General features: G+C 49.8%; 1 protein-coding gene and 1 pseudogene across 3 annotated transcripts in view; one reads left to right on the top strand and one right to left on the bottom strand.

The window, feature by feature from the left end:
• Window positions 1-22,343, top strand: part of XXYLT1 (xyloside xylosyltransferase 1) — a gene marked incomplete at its 5' end in the record, with an annotated part of 193,421 nt that overhangs the window by 16,341 nt on the left and 154,737 nt on the right. For both annotated transcript variants that reach the window (XM_081086547.1, XM_081086548.1), the window contains one exon: window positions 18,093-18,240. In XM_081086547.1, coding sequence (XP_080942673.1) covers window positions 18,093-18,240 — 148 coding nt within the window. The remainder of the gene's footprint in view (window positions 1-18,092; window positions 18,241-22,343) is intronic.
• On the bottom strand, window positions 6,603-8,889 carry LOC308516868 (cold shock domain-containing protein E1-like; annotated as a pseudogene). Its single transcript has one exon. The product of its transcript is annotated as a cold shock domain-containing protein E1-like (transcript).

The following is a 22,343-nucleotide window of genomic DNA, read 5'->3' as shown; positions in this document are numbered from 1 at the left end:
GAAACAAGGTATTATAGACTTAGCCCACCCCTAATTCTTCTCTAATACTCCCCCCTGAGGTGTTTGTTCTCTATCACCCACGAGAAGGTGGTGTGCTTTATGGAACTGGGGTTTTGTACCTTTACTTTTACCACATACACTGAGTGGCCAGATTATTATGACCACTTGACATTTGTAGGCAAATTAGCTATAATTTTGTGCTGAAGTTGCTAGAGGGCCAGACCATTATAAATAGGGAAGCAGGTTGTTTACCACGACAGTAGAAGTGATTTTTTTTCTGAAGATATGGGTAAACAATGCGATTTAACAGCCTTTGTATACACACACACACACACACACACACACACACACTGAGTGGCCAGATTACTATGACCACCTGACGTTTGTAGGCAAATTAGCTGTATACTGCATCGTATGGGATATGGAAGCCGAAGGCCTGTTCGAACGCCTTTGCTGTCTGCAGTTACCAAGATAAAACATCTCCAATTCGCACAGGAACACAAGGATTGGACAGTAGAGCATTGGAAAAAAGTCATGTGGTCCGATGAATCACGTTTCCAGTTGCATCATGCAGATGGCAGAGTGAGAATTTGGCGGAAACGGCATGAAAGCATGCACCCCACATGCATGAGTACAACCCTTCAAGTTGGTGGAGGCCGTGTTATGGTTTGGGGCATGTTTTCCTGGCATGATTTGGGCCCTTTAATTCATGTGGATCAATGTCTGAAAAGCACAACATACCTAAGTATTGTTGCTGATCAAGTTCATCCTATCATGTTGATGGCATATCCCAATGGAGATGGCTTCTTCCAACAAGACAGTGCGCCATGCCACGGTGCTCGTATTGTGCAGGAGTGGTTTCAAGAACATGAGGGAGACTTTAGCTTGCTTAGGTGGCCCCCACAATCACCAGATCTCAATTCAGTTGAGCATTTGTGGGACGAAGTTAAAAGAGCCATCAGGCAGCTGCTTCTACAACCATCAAATCTCACAGAACTGGACAGTGCTATTCATCAGGCATGGTGTCAGATTCCTCGCATCACCTTTCAACATCTCGTGGAGTCAATGCCAAGAAGAATCGCCGCAGTATTGAAGGCAAAAGGTGGCCCAACGAAGTACTGATGGGGTGGTCATAATAATCTGGCCACTCAGTGTGTGTGTGTGTGTGTGTGTGTGTGTGTGTGTGTGTGTGTGTATGACATATACCCACTATATATGCATAGCTATATATATTTCATTGCTTTGTATATTTTGAACAGTTATGTAAGTGATCTCATATATATCCTCTTAATATTTCTTACATATTGATACATGTAGATCTTCTTTGGTCCTTGTCACTGCTGTGTAGGATTTTGTTATGGGTAGAGCTCAGTTTATGCATTGTCCCTCTGACAGATGGCAGTGTTTTGCCATCACAAACACTGCTCAGTGAACATGCAGGTACACATCTGCATTCACACAGGTGCTGGGTTTCTCCAGGTTCCACACCTGCAGGAGCATCTCTGACCTGGGTGTATGCATCTGTCCGAGATCTTGCTAAGCTCTTGTCTAACCCGGTGGTCTCTCGCATACCCCACATTCTCCCAAGCATTGGTATAGACCCCTTCTCTTGGTGTGGGCCCTGCTACCTTTGTGTCAGGAGGCAGTACCTTGAGGGCAGCTTGAGAATAGGATAGGGGGAAACTGAGGGCAAATTTGAGTGTTCCTTAGCACCACGACAAGCTCCTGGTTGTGTGGAGACATGGACCAGTCTTCCCAGCGTTTCAGAATCTCTGTAGGTGAGGGGAGGGAGGACGGTGCCTCCAGCTCAAGGAGGAGTAGCCTTTACTCAAGTCTTGACTCAAAGCCCTGGGGCTGTCTGGGAAGGCGTGGGCCCTGGCTTTGCAGCCGGCTCTCCCAGTGACCTGCTGTGTAACCTGTCCCCCTCCCTGAGTTGCTGAGTTGCATCAGTGACCTGAATGGCTTCTTGGCTGTACATGTGTTGCTCACCCACTTCTTTTACTTTTTTTGATTAGCAGAGTGGTCCCACTTTCCTGGCCACGGCTGTAGGCTGAGCCTTGGGCAGCTGGCAGGTCACAGTGGGGTGTCAGGGGCTGCCTCGCTGGGCAGCTGTGGCCTGTCTGTCTCCCCCTGTGGCCTGAAATGTGAAGTGGCCTGTGTTTTCATACAGCTCGAGGAAAGGGCCTCCGATCTCGGGGCTGATGGGGGGCGGGGTGGAGGGAGTAGATTCGTGCTGGCAGAGGGGGAGCCAAGGGCTGCTGCTGGCCCTCAGGGGACGCTCAGGAAGGCCAGCGCTAAGGAGCAGGGGGCTCTGAGAGACGAGCATTTTTAAGGTCCATGTAACCCCGTCGAGTACTGCCGCCAGGTGACCCTTCACTGAGCCGGTGTTTTCTGTGTGCCTGAGGGGCCAGTGGTCCCGGGACACTGATGCACCCCGTCTGTATCAGTGAACGACAGAGACAGAACGGGCCAACAGGCCCTGCCCTGTGCTGCTTCCATTCTGGGAGGAAGAGGCTTAGTACGCCATAAGCGTCTGCAGACCTTTTTAAAATAAATTCAAAATGCCGTGGCAGTTAACTGGTTAAACGAGCCACTATCATTTGTCTACTCTGCGGCCTGAGACACAGTGCAGTAGTGGCTCAAAAAGGGTCAGGTTTCATTTCTTCTCTCTGCTGCTCCATGATAAGCAAATAAGTAAATTATATAGTGTCCCAGGAGGTGAGTGGATCATAGGTGTGTGAGCAGGAGAAGAGGCATCTGGACTGCGGGGCGATGGCGGGTTTTCGTTGGATTGGTGGGGACAGTTAGTGAGGCGTGAAGGGGTGGCCAGGCAGCTCCTGAGAGAGTGAGTATCTGGGTGGTGGGAACAGCTAGGGGGAGGCTGGGGTGGGAGGCGCCTGGAGCAGCAGCGAGGCCGGGGAGCAGAGGAGGAGGCTGGGGAATCAGGCAGGAAAGGGTGGCAGAACTGGCAGGAGGAGGCCAGATCCAGGCCAGGCCCCCAGTGGGTTCTGGCTTTGAGGGAGGGATAGGCTCAGCCACTTCTGGATTTTGGGTAGAGAAGGGCCACTGGCCACTGTGTGGAGATAGAACGCAAGGGAGACCCGTCCTAGCCCAGGGGGAGGGGATGCTGGCTCGTGGGGGTGGGAAAGCAGGGGGGTTCTGGGCCCATCCAGGAAAAGGGCCCTTCATAGTTTAGAGGAATGAGCAGGTTTTCTACACGAGTTTATTCAGACGTGGGCTGTGGCCTCGGGGCAGAGCTGGGTTTGTGTGGACACAGTCAGGGGCTCTGCCCCTGGGAGGGAAGAGATAGGAGAGAGGCGGAGTGGGGCCAGTCCCTAGTGACTGAGAGGCTGTTTGCATCCTGGAATCAGAACGGCCTGGGCTCAAATCTGAGCTTTGGCCATCCACCAAGTCACGTTGGACAGGTGACTTCACCTCTCTGGCCACGGCCACCTTTGCTCTAAAACGCACAGGCCGTGGCGAGAATCCCGTGAGCGCATGTTTGTCCGTCCTGCTGCCTGACACACGCCTTGTTTTATTTCTCTGTGGTCCCACGGTGAGCACGTGCCAGTGCCCAGCGTGGTGGGGCCTAGAGAAGTGCGGGGTCTGGAACACGGGCCCAGGAGGCTGCCTTAGCCTGAGGTTACAGGAAGGGGATTAGTGGGGCCGCTTTAGACAGGAATCAGGAGAACCGGTTCTGACGTCAGCCCTGTGACCTTGGGGAGGGCAGGGCTCGGTCTGTGAACACCTGGCGGCCAGTTCGGCATTTGGCATTTTAAACACATCATCTCATCCGCAGCAGAAGGTGATGGAAGGAAACAGAGTCTTGGAAGTCAGGTCGTCAGAATGTTTCCTTCATGGTGTTTGCCAGCGTCCTAGAACTGCCTGCAGCCTTGCCTACTTAATATGTAGTTTCCACGGACTCACCTCCCCCCCACCCCCCTTTTCCTTAGCCTCTCTTTAGGTAATACCTGTGCAATCATAGTTCTAGGTGCTTTTACTAATTATTCTAGTATTCTACATGTTAAAATAAATCCATACGTATTAAAATAAAATGGTTGGTCTGTGTGCCTCTTAGAAGTCCTTTTGTACCATTCCATAGGTGTGCACCGTCTTGGGGCACACTGGACAGGGGGTGTTTGGTGATACCGAGGACAGTGGGCAGCCTCAGACAATGACAGAGGCTGTCCTGGAGCCTGACTGGTCTGAACTCCACAGGGCGCTCCCAGGCCGGGGACTGGGCCAGTGGGGACCGGGCCAGTGGGGACCGGGCCAGTGTGGACCGTGGCTGGGCCTGGCCTCTGGGGAGGGGGTGTGGGGTGTGGGGTGTGGGGCAGGCCACCTACCTGCCTGGTTGGACCAGGAAGGCCTCTACGTGTATCCCTGTGGGTGTCACTTGTAAAACCGCAGCTTTCTTTGGGAGGTCATAGGTCATGAAAGATGACTACACAGAAAAGAACAAATCGAGGAATCTGGTAAAGACCTGACCGCCCTACAATCTGGCCTCTTGGTGAGGAGGTAGACTAGCTCGGCGTAGGCTCAGGTTTCACAGTGAAGCCAGGGTAATGCAGGTTCCCTCTCTTCCATCTCTCCTCCTTTCCCTCGTCTCTCTCTCTCTCAAATCATTTATCTTTTGTGGTGGAAAATATTACTTTGTAGAAAACAGCCTTCTATGGTCAGGAAAATTTAGCATTAAATGTAAAAAACCAAAACCTCATGATTGGTAAAAGGTGACTTAAGAGATTATTATACTCAAGATGTAAGGACTGATTGTTTTAAAAGGGATCACCTGGAAGGAGACTTGAGTTGGGGTAGTGAACACACAATTCAACATACAGATGATGTATTATAGAATTGTATACCTGAAACCGGAACAACTTTATTAACCAATGTCACCCCAGTGAGTTCACTAATAGAAAACAAAAACAAAAAACAAACAAGAAGAGGATCACTGAGTATTCTTTAGTGAGTGCTGGAAAAGGCAGGGAGCGAGCGAGCGGGTACATTTGTTTCTAAGGACAACTGCTCAGTGTTGAGAGATGGAAGGGAGCCTGGGCGCCTGGGAGGGGGGGCAGCGGGGCATGGGTGCTGGGTGAAGCTGACCTGGGCTGTGAGAGTTGGCTGCAGAACCGTGCTATGGAAAATATGGATTCATGCTTATGGAACCCTGCAGCCATGCCAAGATTATCTGCAAGGTGTGGTCCACAGTCTGATGTCACCGTTAACTGGTCATGAACACTTACAGAGTCTGGAAGATTATCACAGACCTTTTTTATTGCCCTCGTTGCTTTTTTTAATCCTCATTCGAAGATATTTTTCCATTGATTTTTAGAGAGTAGAAGAGAGAGGGAAAGACAGAGAGAAACATCAGTGTGAGAGAAACACATCAATTGGTTGCCTCCTGCACAAGCCTGGACCAGGGCTCGGGCCAGGGAGGAGCCTGCAACCAATGTACATACCCTTGACCAGAATCAAACCCGGGATCCTTCGGTCTGCCGGCCAGTGCTCTATCCACTGAGCTAAACCGGCTAGGGCAACCCCTCACTTTTTGGAGTTGCATTTTGGTTCATTCATAAGCAGCCTCAGAGGAGCATCTGAGCTACTCCCCTGGTCTTGCTCCACTCCTCTCCACGTTCGTCTTTTCTCAGATGCTTCCTTGCCCTCCAAGGACACGGCTCCTTCCCAGGAGTTTGCCATAGTTCCTGTGGTCATCCTGGAAATTCCCTTGGAAGGCCCAGGACTTCACAGGTGTTCAGAGCGGAGCACCTGAAAGGCACACCAACCTTTTTTCTTGGTTATTCTCCTGTATACCCAACCTCTGTGTTGTTGTGCTAACAAGGTCTCTTTTACTGGAGGTGAGAAGGACAAGGACAGGTGAGGGGAAGAAAGTTGGTGCAGCCACACTGGGCACTCAGAGGGCACGCGTCCAGTTCCTAGCCTGGGCTCTCCTCTCCTCCAGTCCTTGGGGCCTGCTCGTCCTCAGGGCTGGTTGCTTAATTCCTCTGTTGGGGGCTCTTGATTCAACACAGAATGGAGGTCTGAAAGGGGAAGGGGGTTTATCCTTGCCATTTATTTTGTCTTCATTACAGGCAAGACACCAAAACATAGGGATAGATGGAGGAGCTGGAGAGACCAGCCTGACATCTTTGTGAGATGGTATAGTCTTCTTTCCCCCCACACGCCCCCCTCCCTCCAGAGCAAATACCCACGGATCCTTCAGCTGCTCCTCAGTAAAATGATTCTGGACTTTTCGCCACCTTGGTCTTCTCCTTTGGACCCTCTAGAAGTTTTCCCATAGCCTCCTGCAGTCTGATTCCCAGAGCTGAACCCAGCCTTTACCCTGAGGCAGTCCGACTTAGGGGGCACATCTGCCACTTCCCTTTTCAAAGTGTCTGCAACAGAATCACTTGGGGTGGTTTTTATTTTTTAAAATTTTTAAATGGTTTTCTTAAATTTATTTATTTTTTTAAACATAACATGAGGAAGGTGTTAAAAAGTGGTGAAATAGCTCAATAGAATAAGTATTCCAGATTTTCGGGAGGCATGAAGAGGGAGATATTCAGAACCCTTCACCAGAATCCCCCCGACTTGATCACCGGGGGTTAATGATGTGCTTTGTGGATGTGGTTAGTCAGTGACACCAGCCTGACCTTTCTTTCTACACCAAGTCCCATTGAGTTATCTGGTCCCCTGGGCTGAGGAAGACCATTAGGCGAGGGGCACTGGCATCATCCAGGGGGTGTTCTTCAGGCGATGGACCAACCTGTCAGGTCGCGGAGCTGCAGCAGCCTTGGGGCCCTCGCAGACTCGCCACACATTAGAAGCGCTGCACTTGCCCGTGTGCTGATTAAGGATCACTGAGAATTCCACCTCATCTCCAGCCTGTCGCTCAATGCCACCCTGAACTTCTTTCACATGGACAAAGAGCTTCTTGCTGCCTCCTCCTTCACAGTTAATGAAGCCAAACTGATCTTCAACACGCTCCACAGTGGCCCTACGCAGAGGTGTGATGCCGTACGCCATCGTCTGTGCATTTTGACCCAGGACTCGCGCTTGGAGTTTGACACTCTCCCTTTTCTGCAGGCAGTCTCCTCTGTTGGCCATTCCAACTATGCCTGATGGATAGACCTCACCTTTCATACCCCTTTCTCCACCATCTCAACCATTCCTTGGTACTCAGTCTGTGTTGGATCAACACTTCTCAAGGGGCGAATGACTTTACCAGAGTAGATGTAGGCTCAGCTTCGTCAGTAAGGCCATGCACTGAGTGTGTTTTGTTGACTTTTTCTGTACTGACTTCGTTGCTTTTGCCTTTGGACCAGTTGTACTCGACCGTGTCCCCCAGTTCCAGGCTGTCGACATCACCAGAGAACTCACTCTAATGGGAAAAGATTTCCTTATCATGATTGGCTGTTTCAGTAAATCCAAAAGTATCCTTCAGAGTTGCCACATAACCCAAGCGCCTCTTGGAGTTAGAATTACGACCCAAAAGTCACACACAGGTTGCAGTCTGTCGTCCAGGCCTCTGTCACTAATACTACATTCAACCTTATCCCCTGTTTGAGGAGAAGTAGATCCATCCACATCATTGGCTTGAAAAGTCAATTTCACTCCACAATCATCATAAGCAATACCATCCTCAGCCCCCTTTTCTTGCCTTTATTTGGGCTCGTGGTTTTAGGATTGGAAAAAGTGGCTTCTTTTTCTACAGTGCCCAGAAAACAATGATCTGAATGGGAATGAAATGAAACTATGCTCTTGGGAAGTTTTTTAATCCTAATAGCATGATTTCTTCGGGCAGAGAGCATATCAGGTACCACAGTAACCTCTACTTCATTTCCAATATGGAACTGAGTTTCACTAGAGTGGAAGAACATGCGTGCATCACGATTCACACACTTGATGAAACCAAAACGGTCTCTCATGGCAGCAGTTACACCCATTTCTCTGGCTTCATAAGTGAACTGAAATGTATTTGATAGAATGTCTATGTTGCTTGCTCGTTCTAATTTGTCAGGTTGATCTGTTGAAATATTAAACCTAACATGGTCACCTTCCAACAGGGTCGCCTTGGATTTTGTATCTTTGTCTCCAAAGGGACGTCCTTTAGGAATCACAAAATTAACTTTAACATCTTGACAGTGGGTCATTCTGGTTTTTACTGGCAACTTTGGGATACAGTTCCTTCAAAATATTCAAAGCTGATAGCTTAAAATATGACTGTTCCTTGAGGCAATAGTCTGACATCTGTTGCAACTTCTTTACCATTTCTGTCCTTGATTGTGAATTCCACCTCTTCTCCAGGCTGGAAGGCTTCTAAGTCACCCTTAAATTCACTATAGTGAAAGAATATCTCTTTTACAACATCACCTCTTTCAGTAAAGCCAAACGGCTCCTTCATGGTACAACTACTCCCTGACAGTGGGCTTGCTTCTTCTTCGACAGCATAATGTTTCGAGCACTTACAAGCACCAGTATGTCTATTGTTATCAATTACAAAATTTATTTAATCTCCGGTTTCCAACTGAACATTCCCTTCCTTGTCTTCAGGGGTGTAAGTCAGATAAAACACGTCTTGTCCATTCATTTGGTCTTCAGGGAGGATTTCTTGCTTTATCTTCACCAGTAAGATTTAACAGCAATGGGTTTCCCAGTCCACCGGTCAGATGATACTTTGAATTCAACATCATCACCTACTTTTAAATCCTGCAGGTTGCCATTGTACTGGGAACAGTGGCAGAAAAGTCTAGCTTGACGTTCTGAACATTGAATAAATCCGTAAGAGGTTAGCAGTTTTCCAATAACCCCAGTTTTGCGCAGTGCTGCTGAAGTACCATCGGTGTACCCATTGCATCCATTATTGTGGAGAAGGTTTGGATCACAGCTCATCGTGCCGTGATAATCAAATATTGCACTTTCAGTGGCATTTGCTGATCCTTTTTTTTTCAGCTCCCATTTCAAAGGCTGAAGAAAGTTGCTAGTATTAAAAAAAAAAAGAAAAAAGAGTGAGAGAAAATGATCTATCAAGCTAATAAAAAATGCAACTGCCGCTGCACCAGGCAGTCTCACAGTGCAGCACTGAAGAAAACAAAGACTCTTAGCAGCGTCGGGAAGAGCTCGCTCAGAGCACTTGAATAGGCACAAACTTCCTGTTTCAGATCAAGTGTTGCGTCTTCAACTTAAGTGCACTCTTCTTCGGTCTTGTTGGTTGTTTCACGGTTTGTTCTTTGCCTGATCTGGACTTGAAGCAGCCGTTTCAGGTGGTGAAGTCTGTTCTGTTACACTTCATGCCCACAGCTCAGCTCCCCCTCTCCAGCGCCGCCATCAGCAGCAGGGCCCGGTATGTAGGAATAACTCTCGCTTCTCTCGTGAGAGTTGCAGGCCTGGGCTGGTTTTTATTTTATTTTTTTCAACCACAGTCTTAATTTTTTATTTTAATTTTATTTTTATTGATTTCAGAGAGGAAAGAAGAAGGAGAGAGAGAGAGAGAAACATCAATGATGAGAGAGAATCACTAATCGGCTGCCTCCTGCATGCCCCACACTGGGGATCAAGCCTGTAACCCGGGCATGCACCCTTGACTAGAATTGAGCACGGCACCCTTTAGTCCGCAGGCCAGCACTCTTATCTATCCACTGAGGCAAACCAGCCAGGCCTGGGGTGGTTTTTAAATGAAGATTTCTGAGCCTCACCCTAGACCTTGGCTCAGAATGCCCGGGCTGGGCCAGGACCCAGGAGTCTGCATTTTACAAGACTCCCCAGCGAGCGCTCGGATCCAGACCACCCTCCTGGCCGTCTCCTGTTGGTGTTGGGCCCTCAATCACCTTCTGTCTGTGCGGCCTGCCTCATGTTACATTCTTCCTCGTCCTACCCTACCCTGCTCATACCAAGGTTTCAGAGAACTGGAATATGGCTCATCTCTGGTGAGGTGTTGGGAATCTGGTTGATGTCCTAACGTTAACTGCAGACCCGGTTAACTGCGGGGCTGCAGAAAGTGTGAGTTGGAGATGGGGGGGAGGAGGACCAGACAAGGTGTTCTGTGGTGACTGGACACCTGTCGTGAGGACGCCAGGAAGTGCTGTAGCTTTTGAGCTGTGAGTAAAGTGAGGATGGGTTTTGGAAATTTGATGGCAGGTTTCTTTTTTCCTCTTCAGCTGCTTGTGGTTCTGCCTGACAAAATGGAATTATATCTAGGACAGCGGTCGCCAACCTTTTGGACCTCACTGACCACCAGTTGGCGACCGCTGCTCTAGGATGTCTTGCAGAAGCGAGAAAAGTCACATTACAGAGGGGCCCAACCTGTGGATTTGTATTTTCCTTATAAAAAACTATACATCAATGGTAATTTTTAGCTTTCTCATTTGAAACCAACAAATTGAGAGCATTTTTTATTTATCCTGGGAGGTTTTTGGTTTTAAAGAGAGTTAAACTTACTGGAGGTGGTGAAGAAGCACTGATAAGTGATATCATTCAGTCATCTATCATCTACCTATCTATCTATCTATCTATCTATCTATCTATCTATCTATCTCTTCCTAGTCCAGGAAAACTTCATTTAAGGAAACACCTTTGAAGATACAATTTCAGGAATAATATTAAAATATAGGGCATAGCTACTCTGAAGCAGCTTGCAGGTTGGGTACAAAATTTATTAGGCAACAGCTCCTAGTGACAAAGTGAGATACTGCAGCCCAGCCTTACAGACGTTCTAACCAGCAGGTTAAAGGTGACAGGAAGACTCATATTCCTGAAGGTTTAGAATAAACCTCATGGGGAAGAAATTCCTCTCCTTTGGGTAAAGGCTGGGATGGAGGTGGGAAGTATGTGCCACACCTGGGGAGGTCCCGGGGTTGGAAGGGGCTGCGGATTCTCAGGTCTCCCGGGAACAGGCCCTGCAGAGTCAGCACTGCGCCCTGGAACAGGTTGTCCTGTTGCTTTGTCCTCTGGATGCTTTTACCTCTGCTCATCTGTTTGCTCATTCCTTCTTACAGCAAGCATTTGCTGAGCTCCCACTGTGTGTGCAGCCTTGCTAAAGCTGGATGCATAGCAGTGAGCAAGACAGACCTGGTCCCTCTTTCATGGTGCCCTACGGGCTGGTCGGCCTGGGAAGAGACACGTGGTAAATGACTAGACACTTAAAAATACATGTCAGGTGTTGACAGTGCTATGGAGAAAATAAATCTGGACATGGAATAGCCAGGGTGTGTGTGTATGTGTGTTTGTGGCGGGGAGGGGGGGAGAGGGGCGGTGGGAAAATCTCAGGAGTTGACTGACACCTGAATCACGTGAAGGACCTAGACATCTGAAGATTCTGGGAGGATCCTCCTGCAAGAGGGAACAGCCAGTGCAAAGGCCCTGAGGTGTACAAGTGTTTGGCATGTTTGTGGCATTGAAAACGACCCGTCTGTTAGATTTTTCTTGCATTTATAGTGCAAGTAGATGAGAAAGTAATCTTTTCCTCCAAAAAAGCATTTTCTCTCCAGTTCCTGTTGGAATTGATTATGAAGATCACATAGATTAGGAATGCATTTTTGGGAACTGACCAGCCTGTGGTGGGGCCCACTCTGTTCTCATCCACGGCCTCAGAGCAGCCACTCTGTGATGCTTGTTCAGGAGTGCTGTGGGCAGGGGGATGGTGGGAGACCCCTCTCTCCGAGAACGCACAAGCAGCTCCTGTTCGGGAATATGTCAAACAGCTCCCTGACAACCTGCCCTGCTTCTTGAACTGAAGGAGGGCTTTCCTCCTGTCTTCCCTGGTTCCCCGGCCAGGCTGGGGGAGGTTTACGCGCAGGGAACCAACACAGGGAACAAGTTATTTCTAATTGTGAGGCAGATATCCTCACTTAGTGACTTTTTCTGATATATTAGCACCTCTTTAATAAAAATTGTGTTTAATCTACCTACTGGTTTGGACTGTTTTAGTAAGTTTAGAAGCATGATTTGCAAATAGCTACTTTACGCTAAGCATGAAGAGTGTGGGAGGAACCTTCTGGTTGAGAACTGGGCAGCCCCTAGGGGGGACCAGGGTGTGGACTGAGTGTAGAAGAGGCAGGACCTGGGACCACCTTCCACCCTAGTCAGAGCACCTCAGAGCCAGGCAGCTCCGATTATTGGCATGTGGTATATCTTGGGCTCTTTATTACAGAATGTATTCTTTTCTCAGATCTAGGTGTTCTTGCATGGAAAAGGCATTTTAATTGCATTGGGATGGGATGATTATGTCAGCTGTCCTTTATTGAGCTCCTACTGCAGTCCTCATAAAAGCCCTATGAGATGGGCACCATTTTCCCACTGTAGAGAGGAGGTAGAGTTCAAGTAATTGACCCGGGTTGTCAGACAATTAAGTGTTGGAGTAAGTACCTAGAACTGTGAGCCCCATGCCTGCCTGTGTTTGACTCTCGGAAGGCACCCATTTCCCATCGCTGGCATGATTTCAGCCAGGCTGGGTGCCCATAGAGTTGGGGTGATAGCTCCACTGGGGAGGGGGTTAGTTTGTCTACCCATTGCCGTTGATGATGGCACACTTTCTTGGCGAGTCCAGACGTTGCCACAGAATCCTTCCTACCCAGCGTTCCAGGCAGCCCCTCGGGGCAAGTGGACTCCTGCTTGCTGTTCCCGCAGTGGCTGGTTCCAGCACGTGGAGGGTGCGCCAGGAATGTTAGGTGTGGGTAGGTTCCCCAGAGCTTTTCACTGTCACCCTTCTCTTCGGCAGCTCACACTGCTGTCTGCGGCTGGAGGAGCTGTTGTTCCTTAAGTGGCATTAGTGTTTCCTGGAAACCTGGCGTCTCCCTGTGCGCTGGGCCAGCTCCTGCCACCTCCCTTCTTGGCTCCTCCAGAGCATGGCGTGACCTGGTTCCCAGTGGGGCACGCCAAGTGATAAATGAGTTTTCTCCACCAAGCTGAGCTCAGGCTTGGCATGGCTTTACGTCCCCGGTGAACATTTAGGGGAGCAGTGGCCTGGTTCTTCAGACCTTCTGTGCCAGCAAGCCCAGGGCCGGGCTCGCAGAAACGTCTGCCCGTGCCTGGCATCGGGTTTGTTCTGGTTGCTCTGGCCTCCCCATGCTGGGAGTGTTGGGAATGTGCTGTGCATGGTGGCTATGAGGCAAGCCTTTCCCCTCCCCCACCCCCACCTTGCCCTTTATTAAAGGAGGCGAGACTTTTCAAAATCTCACATTACACACTGCCCTCTCAACTGCATGCTTTACTTCGGACAGCAAAGGACAGCGGGAGAACACCTCGCCGGAAACAACCTGTCATACTGAATTTGGGTGCTTCTAGAAGTCACATGGCAGCATTCATTAAGACTAAAAGGAGGCAAAGAAATGTAACAGGTTTATTCATTATTCCTGGGGTTTTGATCTCATAAGTATAAATGTGGAATATTGATATAAGTGAGCCTCTAAACATCACTTAAAGGAAGGTAGTAAGTGGCTACAAATATGTGACTATAGGCTTATGGAAAACCCAACTGCCTCAATGACATGAACGTGGGTTCTCGTGGGCTGGGATGCCATTTCCAATGACAACATCCTACTTCATTTCACCTGGAGCTGTAGCTAACATCTTACAAGGATGACCAGGAGGATGTGTTCTGGAAAACTGCCTGGATGACTTAGCTGGGTTCTAGGGTTGGTAAAGGCCTTATGGTTGAGGATGCACATGAAGAGTTCAAATAGAAGTCATTTTGTTAGCTGGGTGTTGGAGAAATAATCCTATATAATAAAAAGCCTAATATGCAAATTGTCCCCTCGACTGGGAGTTCGACCAGCAGGCAGGGCCGGCTGGCCAACTGCCGGAAGGGAGGCCCCGGCTGGCAGCGGTGGCAGGCAGCCAGGGGAAGGGAGGTCCCGGCCACCGCTAGGAACCCTACCCATGCATGAATTTCGTGCACTGGTCCTCTAGTATTTTATAATTAACATTATTTTTATGTTAAATATACATATAAATGAATATATATAATATAATATGTTATATAATATAATATATAATATACATATATATTACAAATGGTGATTTGACTTTTTAGTCTATTTCCCTAACAATCACATAATCAAGCCCTGGCTGCTGTGGCTCAGTTGGTTGCGAGTCATCCTGTGCACCAGGGGTTGCCAGTTTGATTCCTGGTCAAGGGCACATTCCCAGGTTGTGGCTCGATCCCCTGTAAGGGAGGTATAGGAGGCAGCCGATCGATGTACTCTCATTGATGTTTCTCTCTCTCTGGTCCTTCCCCCTTCCTCTATTTCTAAAATAAATAAACTATTCTTTTTTTTTTTTAAGTATGTTTTTATTGATTTTTAATGAGAGGAAAGGAGAGGGATAGAGAGCTAGAAACAGAGATGAGAGAGGAGCATCATGGCTGTCTCCTTCATGCACCCCTACTGGGGATCGAGCCCGCAACCCTGGCATGTGCCCTGACCGGAAATCGAATTGGTGACCTCTTAGTTCCTGGGTCAACCGCTGAGCCACACCGGCCGGGCTAAATAAACTATTCTTTAAAAAAATCATGTAGTCAAGCTGGTGCAAACCACTCTTTTGGGTCTGTCTCTTTGGCCAATTGGCTTCAATATGGGAGTCACCTTATATTCCTGGTTTTCTAGGTTACATGGTAATTCTTTTTGACGCCTCTGATATGAGGGATTTGAAAGGGAGGAGGAACGGAGGGAGGGTGGCTTTTTCTCTGCCCCTCTTCCTCTATTTTTCTCTTTTTCCATTGCTCTTGCTTCTTTGCGCCTTCCTGGCACTAGACCCTGGGCAGGTCGGGGGCCTCAGAGTCCCAGACTCCGGCCTTGCCCTCAGGAGATCACAGTTTGCAACCTATTTTAGACATTGGGAGGCCTGGGTGTTGTGATTCCCACTTGCAGTGCCTGTGATTTGCTTCTTGCTGCATAAAGTGTACTCCATGGAACATATTAATTTACTTGTAAGTAGATTTATTATATGAAATATTCACTGGAGCAGGCTTTACCGTGCAGCATTGGAACTGTGTACTAAGTACAGTTTGTCCTCATAAATCCATTAATGCTGATGGGATGGGATTGTCTCCTGTGAAACTTCGGGTGAGGTGGGGGCTTGAGTAGGGGGGGATCTGGCTGCTGAAATCTCTGTGTCTCTTGTCTTGGCTGTGGCAGGCCCTGCTCGCTCTGTGTGTGTGTGTGTGTGTGTGTGTGTGTGTGTGTGTGTGTGTTACACATACCCGTTCTCTCCTTTTTTAATGAATGCAGAGGCTTCTATTTCTGTGAGAGCCCTCTTGTCAGCTCCAGTTTCTTGTAAAATTCCAGGTCCCAGCAGTGGTTTGGAAGTGTAATGAGGCTCACAGGGAAAAGCTAGCTCATGAGTGAAGACTGATCTGCGAGGAGAGGGATGCAGGGACCGTGGAGGGAGGTGGGGGCAGGATGCCAACACTCAGGACTAATCAGGGCAGCGTGGCAACCCCTGAGCCGGCGCTTTATCTGCCTGTCCCAGGTGGTCCTAGCAGCCACCAGAGGAGGTAGATGTTATCATTTCTGTATTTGAGGCTCAGAGAGGTTAATAAGTTGCCCAAAGTGCCGTTCATTTAGTTCAGCAAACCTGTACTGATTCGTGGCCTGCCATGGGGCCAAGGGCTGGGCATAGGACACAAAGCCCATTACAGCTTCTGGCCTCAAGGAGTGCCCATAAGCGGATAGAGAAGCAGAGCTGCAGAGGAGCCAGACAGGGAGGTGGAGCCACCCCCTGTGTGATACAGGGTGCACACGAGGGCGTGATGAGTCGTGGGAGGCTGTGCAAAGGCTGGGGTAGGTGCCCAAGCAAGGTTGGAAGACTGGATAGGAGTTTATCAGGCAGGTGGGGGCTGGCAGGAAGGGGTAGGGCTGGGAGAGGGGGCTCCAGACAGTTCGAAGAGCTGGTACAAATATACAAGGACATAGGACACCACACTGTGTTGGGCAGGGTGAGGACTGCTGGATTTAGTTCTGCCCCATCCCTGGAGGAGGGAGGGTGGGAAGGGTGGATAGCCAGAGCCGCTAGTGCAGGGCCTCATGGGCCACGCTGTTTGGATGGCCATGAGGAGCCATCGGAGGATGTGAAGCCAAGGAAAGAGAGAAGTGAGTCTGTATGGATAGAAAATCACTCGAGAGGCACACCAGAAGCGGCTGGACGGGGGCATGGCAGGGGACACCTGTCAGGGTTTGTGATGCCTGTGTAGTCAGGAAGTCACGGGGGGGCAGGCAGGTCCTGGTGGGTGGGAGGAGAAAGATATAATTTGGTATCTGCTGGGAAACTGTGGAGCTGGCCTGAATTCCCATCGCAGGTTAAGAGGCCACAAAAAAGAAAAAGTCAAAGTATAAGAAAAAAAAAAAAGCAGTCAGAAAAAGGGTAAAGGAAAGTAGTACATTGGAAATGTCAAGACATTTAAAAAAGACTTTTCTAAAGACATAAAAGATTTAAAGGGCTATAGTTGGGGAATGATGAGGGCTAATGCCACATAAGTTCCTCTGAGCTTAATAGCATTTTAGAAATTTAAGTAGACCTAAGGACAAAAGCAAACACTTAAGTGAGCTCAGATAAAAACAGGTTTCTGGCCAAAAGCAGAACCTAAAGCAGGGAAAAGCAGGCAGGGTGGCTTACCACCACGGCAGGGCTCTGAGAGGCTCGACAACCAAAGGCTCGGGGAGTGCAGGCGGGGCAGGGGGCACCATGGAACTGGGCCAGGAAGGGACCTGGGCAGAGCGAATGGCAAAATGCACCCTACCTGCTTGAGAACTTCTCGGGCACCACCCACACCCGTGTTTTCTCCTGCTGGCATGGCCACTGACAACGGACACAAGCCTGTCGGGATTCGCGTGACCTCTCCTTCGCTGTTGGCGCCCTGTTCAGGGAGGGCCTTGGCCCTGGGGTCAGTGTGGTGGTGGCTGAGCAGCATGGGGCAGCCTCCAGGCTTGTCCTGTCCTGTTGGCTGCCCGGGAAGAGGGAGGTGGAAGGGTCATCAGCAGATCTCTTGCGAGCGGGGAAGGGGAGGAAGGGTATCTGGGCTCTGGCTTGGGCTGCAGTTATTGTGCACAGTGGGGTGCTCTAGATGTTGTGGGGAGCATGGAGCAGCAGGGAAAACTTACCAGAAATATGTGAGCAGAGTGCATGGTTACTTGGTGTCTTGGATGAGGCTGGGGCTGCATGAGGGATGGACTTCAATATGGACTAATGTCTAATAAGGAAACCAACTCATTAGGGTCTTATTAGTACTTTGTCCACTCTAATCACTGGTTCTGCTGATGTCTTCCTCCCCATTTGGTTGCTGTTAAGGAAAGAAGGAGCATTTATAGTGGGAAGAGCATGGGGCTTGGAAATGGGACCAGTGTTCAAGTTCTGGCTCTGCTACTTATGTGCGAAGTGACGCTGGGCAAGTGTAACCTCTGTGAGCATCTGCTTTCTCGTTTGTAACTGGGAGCTGTGATAGTGGTGTCGCCTCACTGAGGTCCCAAGATGTCATGGGGATCGGTATGTGTATGTGAGAATAAACCGCAGAACTCCGGTGGACCCTAAATCTTCTGAGCTTATTCCTTATACCCCTCACAGCACCTCCAAAACGTCAGGACACTCACGAAGTGCTGATTGGGTCAATGGATGCATTTCCTGTGGCATTGGGCATTTTCCAGGGCCCCTGCCACTGTGCACCCTGTTGGACAGGGGAAGTGGAGCACCTGGCTGGCCTGTGGAATGGGTAGTGGCCACCAGGGCCAGCTACTCAGATGTGCTGAGGGTCCTAATTTCAGGACCAGACAGTTCCACATGGTTTCCAGTCACTGGGCACAGAACTACCTTCAGGATGGCCCAGCTTGAAGTTCAGAAACAAAGCAGACTGGGGGCTTCTCTCATTCCTGGTCCTCTTCCCCTACACCCCCCAGGTGCGTGCCTGCACACCCTTCACGTGTGATGTCCCCGTCCCCGCAGCCAGCGTCTGCTGCTTTCCCATTGTTCCCGGTTCCTTAGCTCTCACTTTGGACGCCCTGCTGGTGACCATGGAGAGGCACTGTGTGTCTCCCCCTGTGGCCCACGTGGGTGCCGGGCGTCTGGAGCCGGTTTGCTCACTCCTGTCGTTTCCTCCGGCCCTGCTGCAGGTCGTCTTCCACGATGTCGCCGTGCTGACTGACAAGCTCTTCCCCATCGTGGAGGCCATGCAGAAGCACTTCAGCGCTGGCTCCGGGACCTACTACAGCGACTCCATCTTCTTCCTCTCAGTTGCCATGCATCAGATCATGCCCAAAGGTAACCTGGGCCGCGAGCCCCTGGTATTGATGTTTGCCTCTGTTTCCCTGGGCCCAGCACCGCCAGTGGCCTGATTGGAGGAGCTCCACAAAGAGAGGGTGAGGGGGCCAGCAATACCCTTTATGTAACAGCTTCCTGCACAGAGAATCAAGGGCGGGGCCCTAGGCTGCATAGCTCCCACTGTATGAGTGGTGCCGTGTAGTCCAGGGCAGCTGGGCTCCCTGCCCCTTGCATGCAACCAGCCTCGGGACTCTGTTCATCTGATAAAGGGCAGGTAGGACTTGGTGACCCTCCGTCCACATCTGTGACCCTGTTCTTTCTAGTTTGAATCTGTACTTATCTGACTTTAAAATGTCAAATCTAGATGTGAGAGGTGCAAATTATGACTGAATAGGACTTTTTTGGAAACTCCGATACCCAATTAAAGGATTTACTAGGCTTTGGTCTCTCCAGGGCAGAAGAAATGTGTGTGGTAGGTCCACCTTGTGTGGGAGTGATGGCAGGTTTGGTCATCCTTGGATTAGAAGCCTGGCGGGTATCCTCACTCGAGGGGTGTCCCAGGCTTCTGGATTCTTCTCCTCCAGCTGGTCCTTGATTGATTCTGGAGCCCTAGAGATTGCCCACTTTCTGGCCACGGTGAACCATATGACCTGAGCCTTTTAGGGGTGAGAAGGGGAGTTTTGGGGTCATTGCCTAGGGGACAGCCAGGACACTTGGTGGAGGCCTGCTGCTCTGGCCCAGCTGACCAGAAGTGAAAGGGGTGTCGAGGACACCACAGTTTGAAGGGCCCTGGTAAGCTAGGAATTCAGGAGTTGGAGGTTGAAGCTGGGCTTTGTTGGCAGGTTGTTATACCACAGAGAAATCCAGACTTTGTCTCCACAAGGCAGGCCCCTGGGTGTTCTCTTAGCTGCAAGGCAAGGGCTCAGGAGCTTCCCTGAGCAGGGGTCCAAGGAAGGAGGAGACGAGCTCACCACAAGGGCACGGGGAGAACAGCAAGCATTTGGGATTCTTCACGGAAACCAGGTATGGCTCTGCCAGCTCTGGTCCTCTCACCCACCCTTCGAGGTTACAGATGAGAGAGACTGAGGACTTGAGTGGCCTGCCCAGCGTTAGACAGCCATTCAAGCAGCAGAGCTGTCTGACAAGGAGGCCTGATTCTGTAAGTAGCAGTTCGTTCCACCCCGTCAGGCGGGCTGCAGGGGTGTCTCTCTCTGGGCAGGCCTGGTGCAGGTGCTCAGGCTGGAGGAAGGTGTGTTCCTGCTCTCCTGGGTTCTAGGTGAGAAAGACAGATACAGATGCTGGTTCTAGTTCTGCCACTAAGTGCTTGTGTGCCTTTTGCTGAGCCAGTTTGCCTTTGGAGGCCTCAGTTTCCCCACCTGTAAATGATGAGGCTGATCTAGTGAGCTGCTTTGATCAGAAGAGTCTAGGTCAGCCGTGGGCAAACTACGGCCCGCGGGCCAGATCCGGCCCGTTCGGCTGTTCTATCCAGCCCGCGGAGCCCAAAGAGCGGAGGGTTCTCTTGCTCTCCCCTCCGCTCCTTCACCAGCAGCAGTGTTAACATGTATTAGTTCTCACAAACACTCCATCCATGCTTTTGTTCCGGCCCTCCGGTCCAGTTTAAGAACCCATTGTTGCCCTCGGTCAAAAAGTTTGCTCACCCCTGGTCTAGGGCCACAGGAACCCCCTTGGGGGTTCTGTAGTTTGGGGAGCCAAGAGAGAGCAGTTCTACCTTACCCCACCTCTCCTGTCCCCACCTTCACTCCTAGGAGCCAATGGATTACTGTGTAGACCAGGCTTTGGAGCAGGATTCTATTTGATCAAAGAGTTCCATGATTAAACTAGTTTAAAAGTGTCGACTAGATGGACCCTTAGGGCCTGACCAGCCCTGTTGTCCCACAAGCCTGATTTGCTTTGAATGAAATGCTGTGACTGAAGAGTTGACAGGAGTTAGCAGAAGCCTGGGAGGAGGCCTGACCTTCCTTTTCCTCCCTCCCTTGTGCTAGACTCCAGGCCATCTCATGCTTTGAGGCCCCAGAGGGAGGGGAAATAGATAATCCTCCTTGTGGATTATTGGGGTGAGAAGATATTTCTGCCTCACTGTGTCAGGGAGGGCCAGGCAGTGAATTGTGAAGTGTGGATGACACGGCTTAGGGAGCCCCAGGCTGCTGTCCCTCTGTCTCTCTGGCTGTCCTGCCGGGCTTGGGCTCTAGCTCAGCTGGCCATGCCTGGGAGGGATGTCTGCAGGGACAAGGCTTTGGCCAGAGCTTTGCTGGCATGCGGTAGATCAGATCCTTGGTGTCCCTCAAGTGCAATCCATGCCTCTGGACCGCAAACGGTGGGGAAGGGGCTGTGTGAGGAGGGCAGCGGGCAGACCCAAATGCCAGTCTTTCCTGGAGTTCTCCAGACCAATGATAATGTGCTGGCAGAGACTCATTTCTACAGCTGCCCAGAGTCTGCTTCCTAAGAAGAGAGTTGTTAGGAGTTACTAAAACCTGACATTCCTAAAATGAAACAAGCAGCCTCGAGCTGCCGCAGGCGGGGTTCTGCCGAGCAGTCTGGCTGCGGCGGGCACGTGGCCGCGTGCGGATGTCCACACTGAATTCCTGCAGTGTGCCCGGGATGCTTTGTTTTCAGGCACCGTTAGTGCCGTCTCAATTTGGTCACGGCTCTTTATTGCTGCCTTTTTATTTTTATTTTTATTTTTTTTATTGCTGCTTTTTTTTTAAATCATAGAAGTTGCTGTTGTTTTGGGCTTTGTTGATGAGTTTGTTCCTGTGTAATTGGTGCTATTTTGGTTCACAGTGTTCTTTTTCTCCTGGAAAGTGAGAATGGAGCATGGGTGGGTCATAAGCTCGTGGTCCCACCCAGGAAGGCTGAGTCAGAAAAGCTCTGAGTTAAGTCTGAGGAGGTCCCAGCTGGTGTTCGCCCCAGACATCCAGGTTACTTCTCCATGTCCAGGCCTCTCCTTTCCCCCAACCTCCATGGCATCAGGATCACCTGTCTGTACTCAGACTACCTCGAAACTATGCTTACTGCTTTTTCTGTTTTAAAAGCAACATGCATTCGCAAGAGAAGCTCTGAAAACTACATTAAAATAGAAAAACAGTTATCCTTTTACTGCTACATAAACACCATCACTATTCTTGATTATCTTATATTTTCCCAACATGTAGCTTTTTAATAATTTAGGCAAAGTAGGAGTTATATTCTATATTTAAAGCATTTGGAGTGTTTTTAACAGATCAAACTATAAAATTGAACCTTCATTTAAACTAAAATATGAAAGAACAGCAGTGAAGCTGTGTCTCATGACATTTTCAGTTCATGTTGCTCATCACCATTTTCTGTGTAATCAGAGTCTTTGAGCGTTTTCTTTTGAATGGTTTCACTGAGTTCATTTTTATCATTTCCCTGTTCTTGGCTACCTAGATAGTTCTATTTTTTTTTCTATGATCATAAATTACACTATGATGAATATCCACATGTGTAAAGATTTTATTTTCTAATTAGGATTATTTCCTTACAAGAGGGCTGGTGCACAAATTCGTGCATGGGTGGGGCCACCCCCTTCCGGGTAGGGGGACAATCGGAGGCGGGGCTGGCTGGGGGGAGGGGCCAAGGGCAGTTGGCCAGCCAGCCCCGCCCCCTGGTCAAACTTCTGGTAGAGGGGGAAATTTGCATATTAGCCTTTTATTATATAGGATAATTCCCCACGGGTGGGATTACTGGGGCAGAGGTGATACTTAAAGCCTGCCTGTGTCAACTCCCCCAACCTCACTGCACAAGTGAGGTTCTGTACCTTTCCTAAGCCCACTCATGTCTGACCCTTGGAGGGACCTCAGGACCGTTGCTGTTCCCACGTGACAGGAGAGGAAGGGAGGAGCTGAGGTCAGGCCATTTCTCCGAGTTTTAGGGAGAGCTGGGCCTCCTGTCTGGGTTTCGGATGCCTTCGCCCAGGCTTATTCTGATGGCCAGGCCTGAATGCCCAGCCTCTCACATCCACACAGTGCCTTGAAGCTTACAAAACCTGGCCCCTTCTCCCTCTCCTCCCTCGCTGCAGCCCTGAGTCCCCCTCGAAGCGGCGCCTCCCAGACCATGTCTGC

The sequence above is a fragment of the Myotis nattereri genome (assembly GCF_964212035.1).
Source record: "Myotis nattereri genome assembly, chromosome: 3".
Lineage (NCBI taxonomy): Eukaryota > Metazoa > Chordata > Mammalia > Chiroptera > Vespertilionidae > Myotis > Myotis nattereri.
The sequence above is the reverse complement of the archived record's forward strand: the minus strand, read 5'-3'. Positions and strand labels throughout refer to the sequence as shown.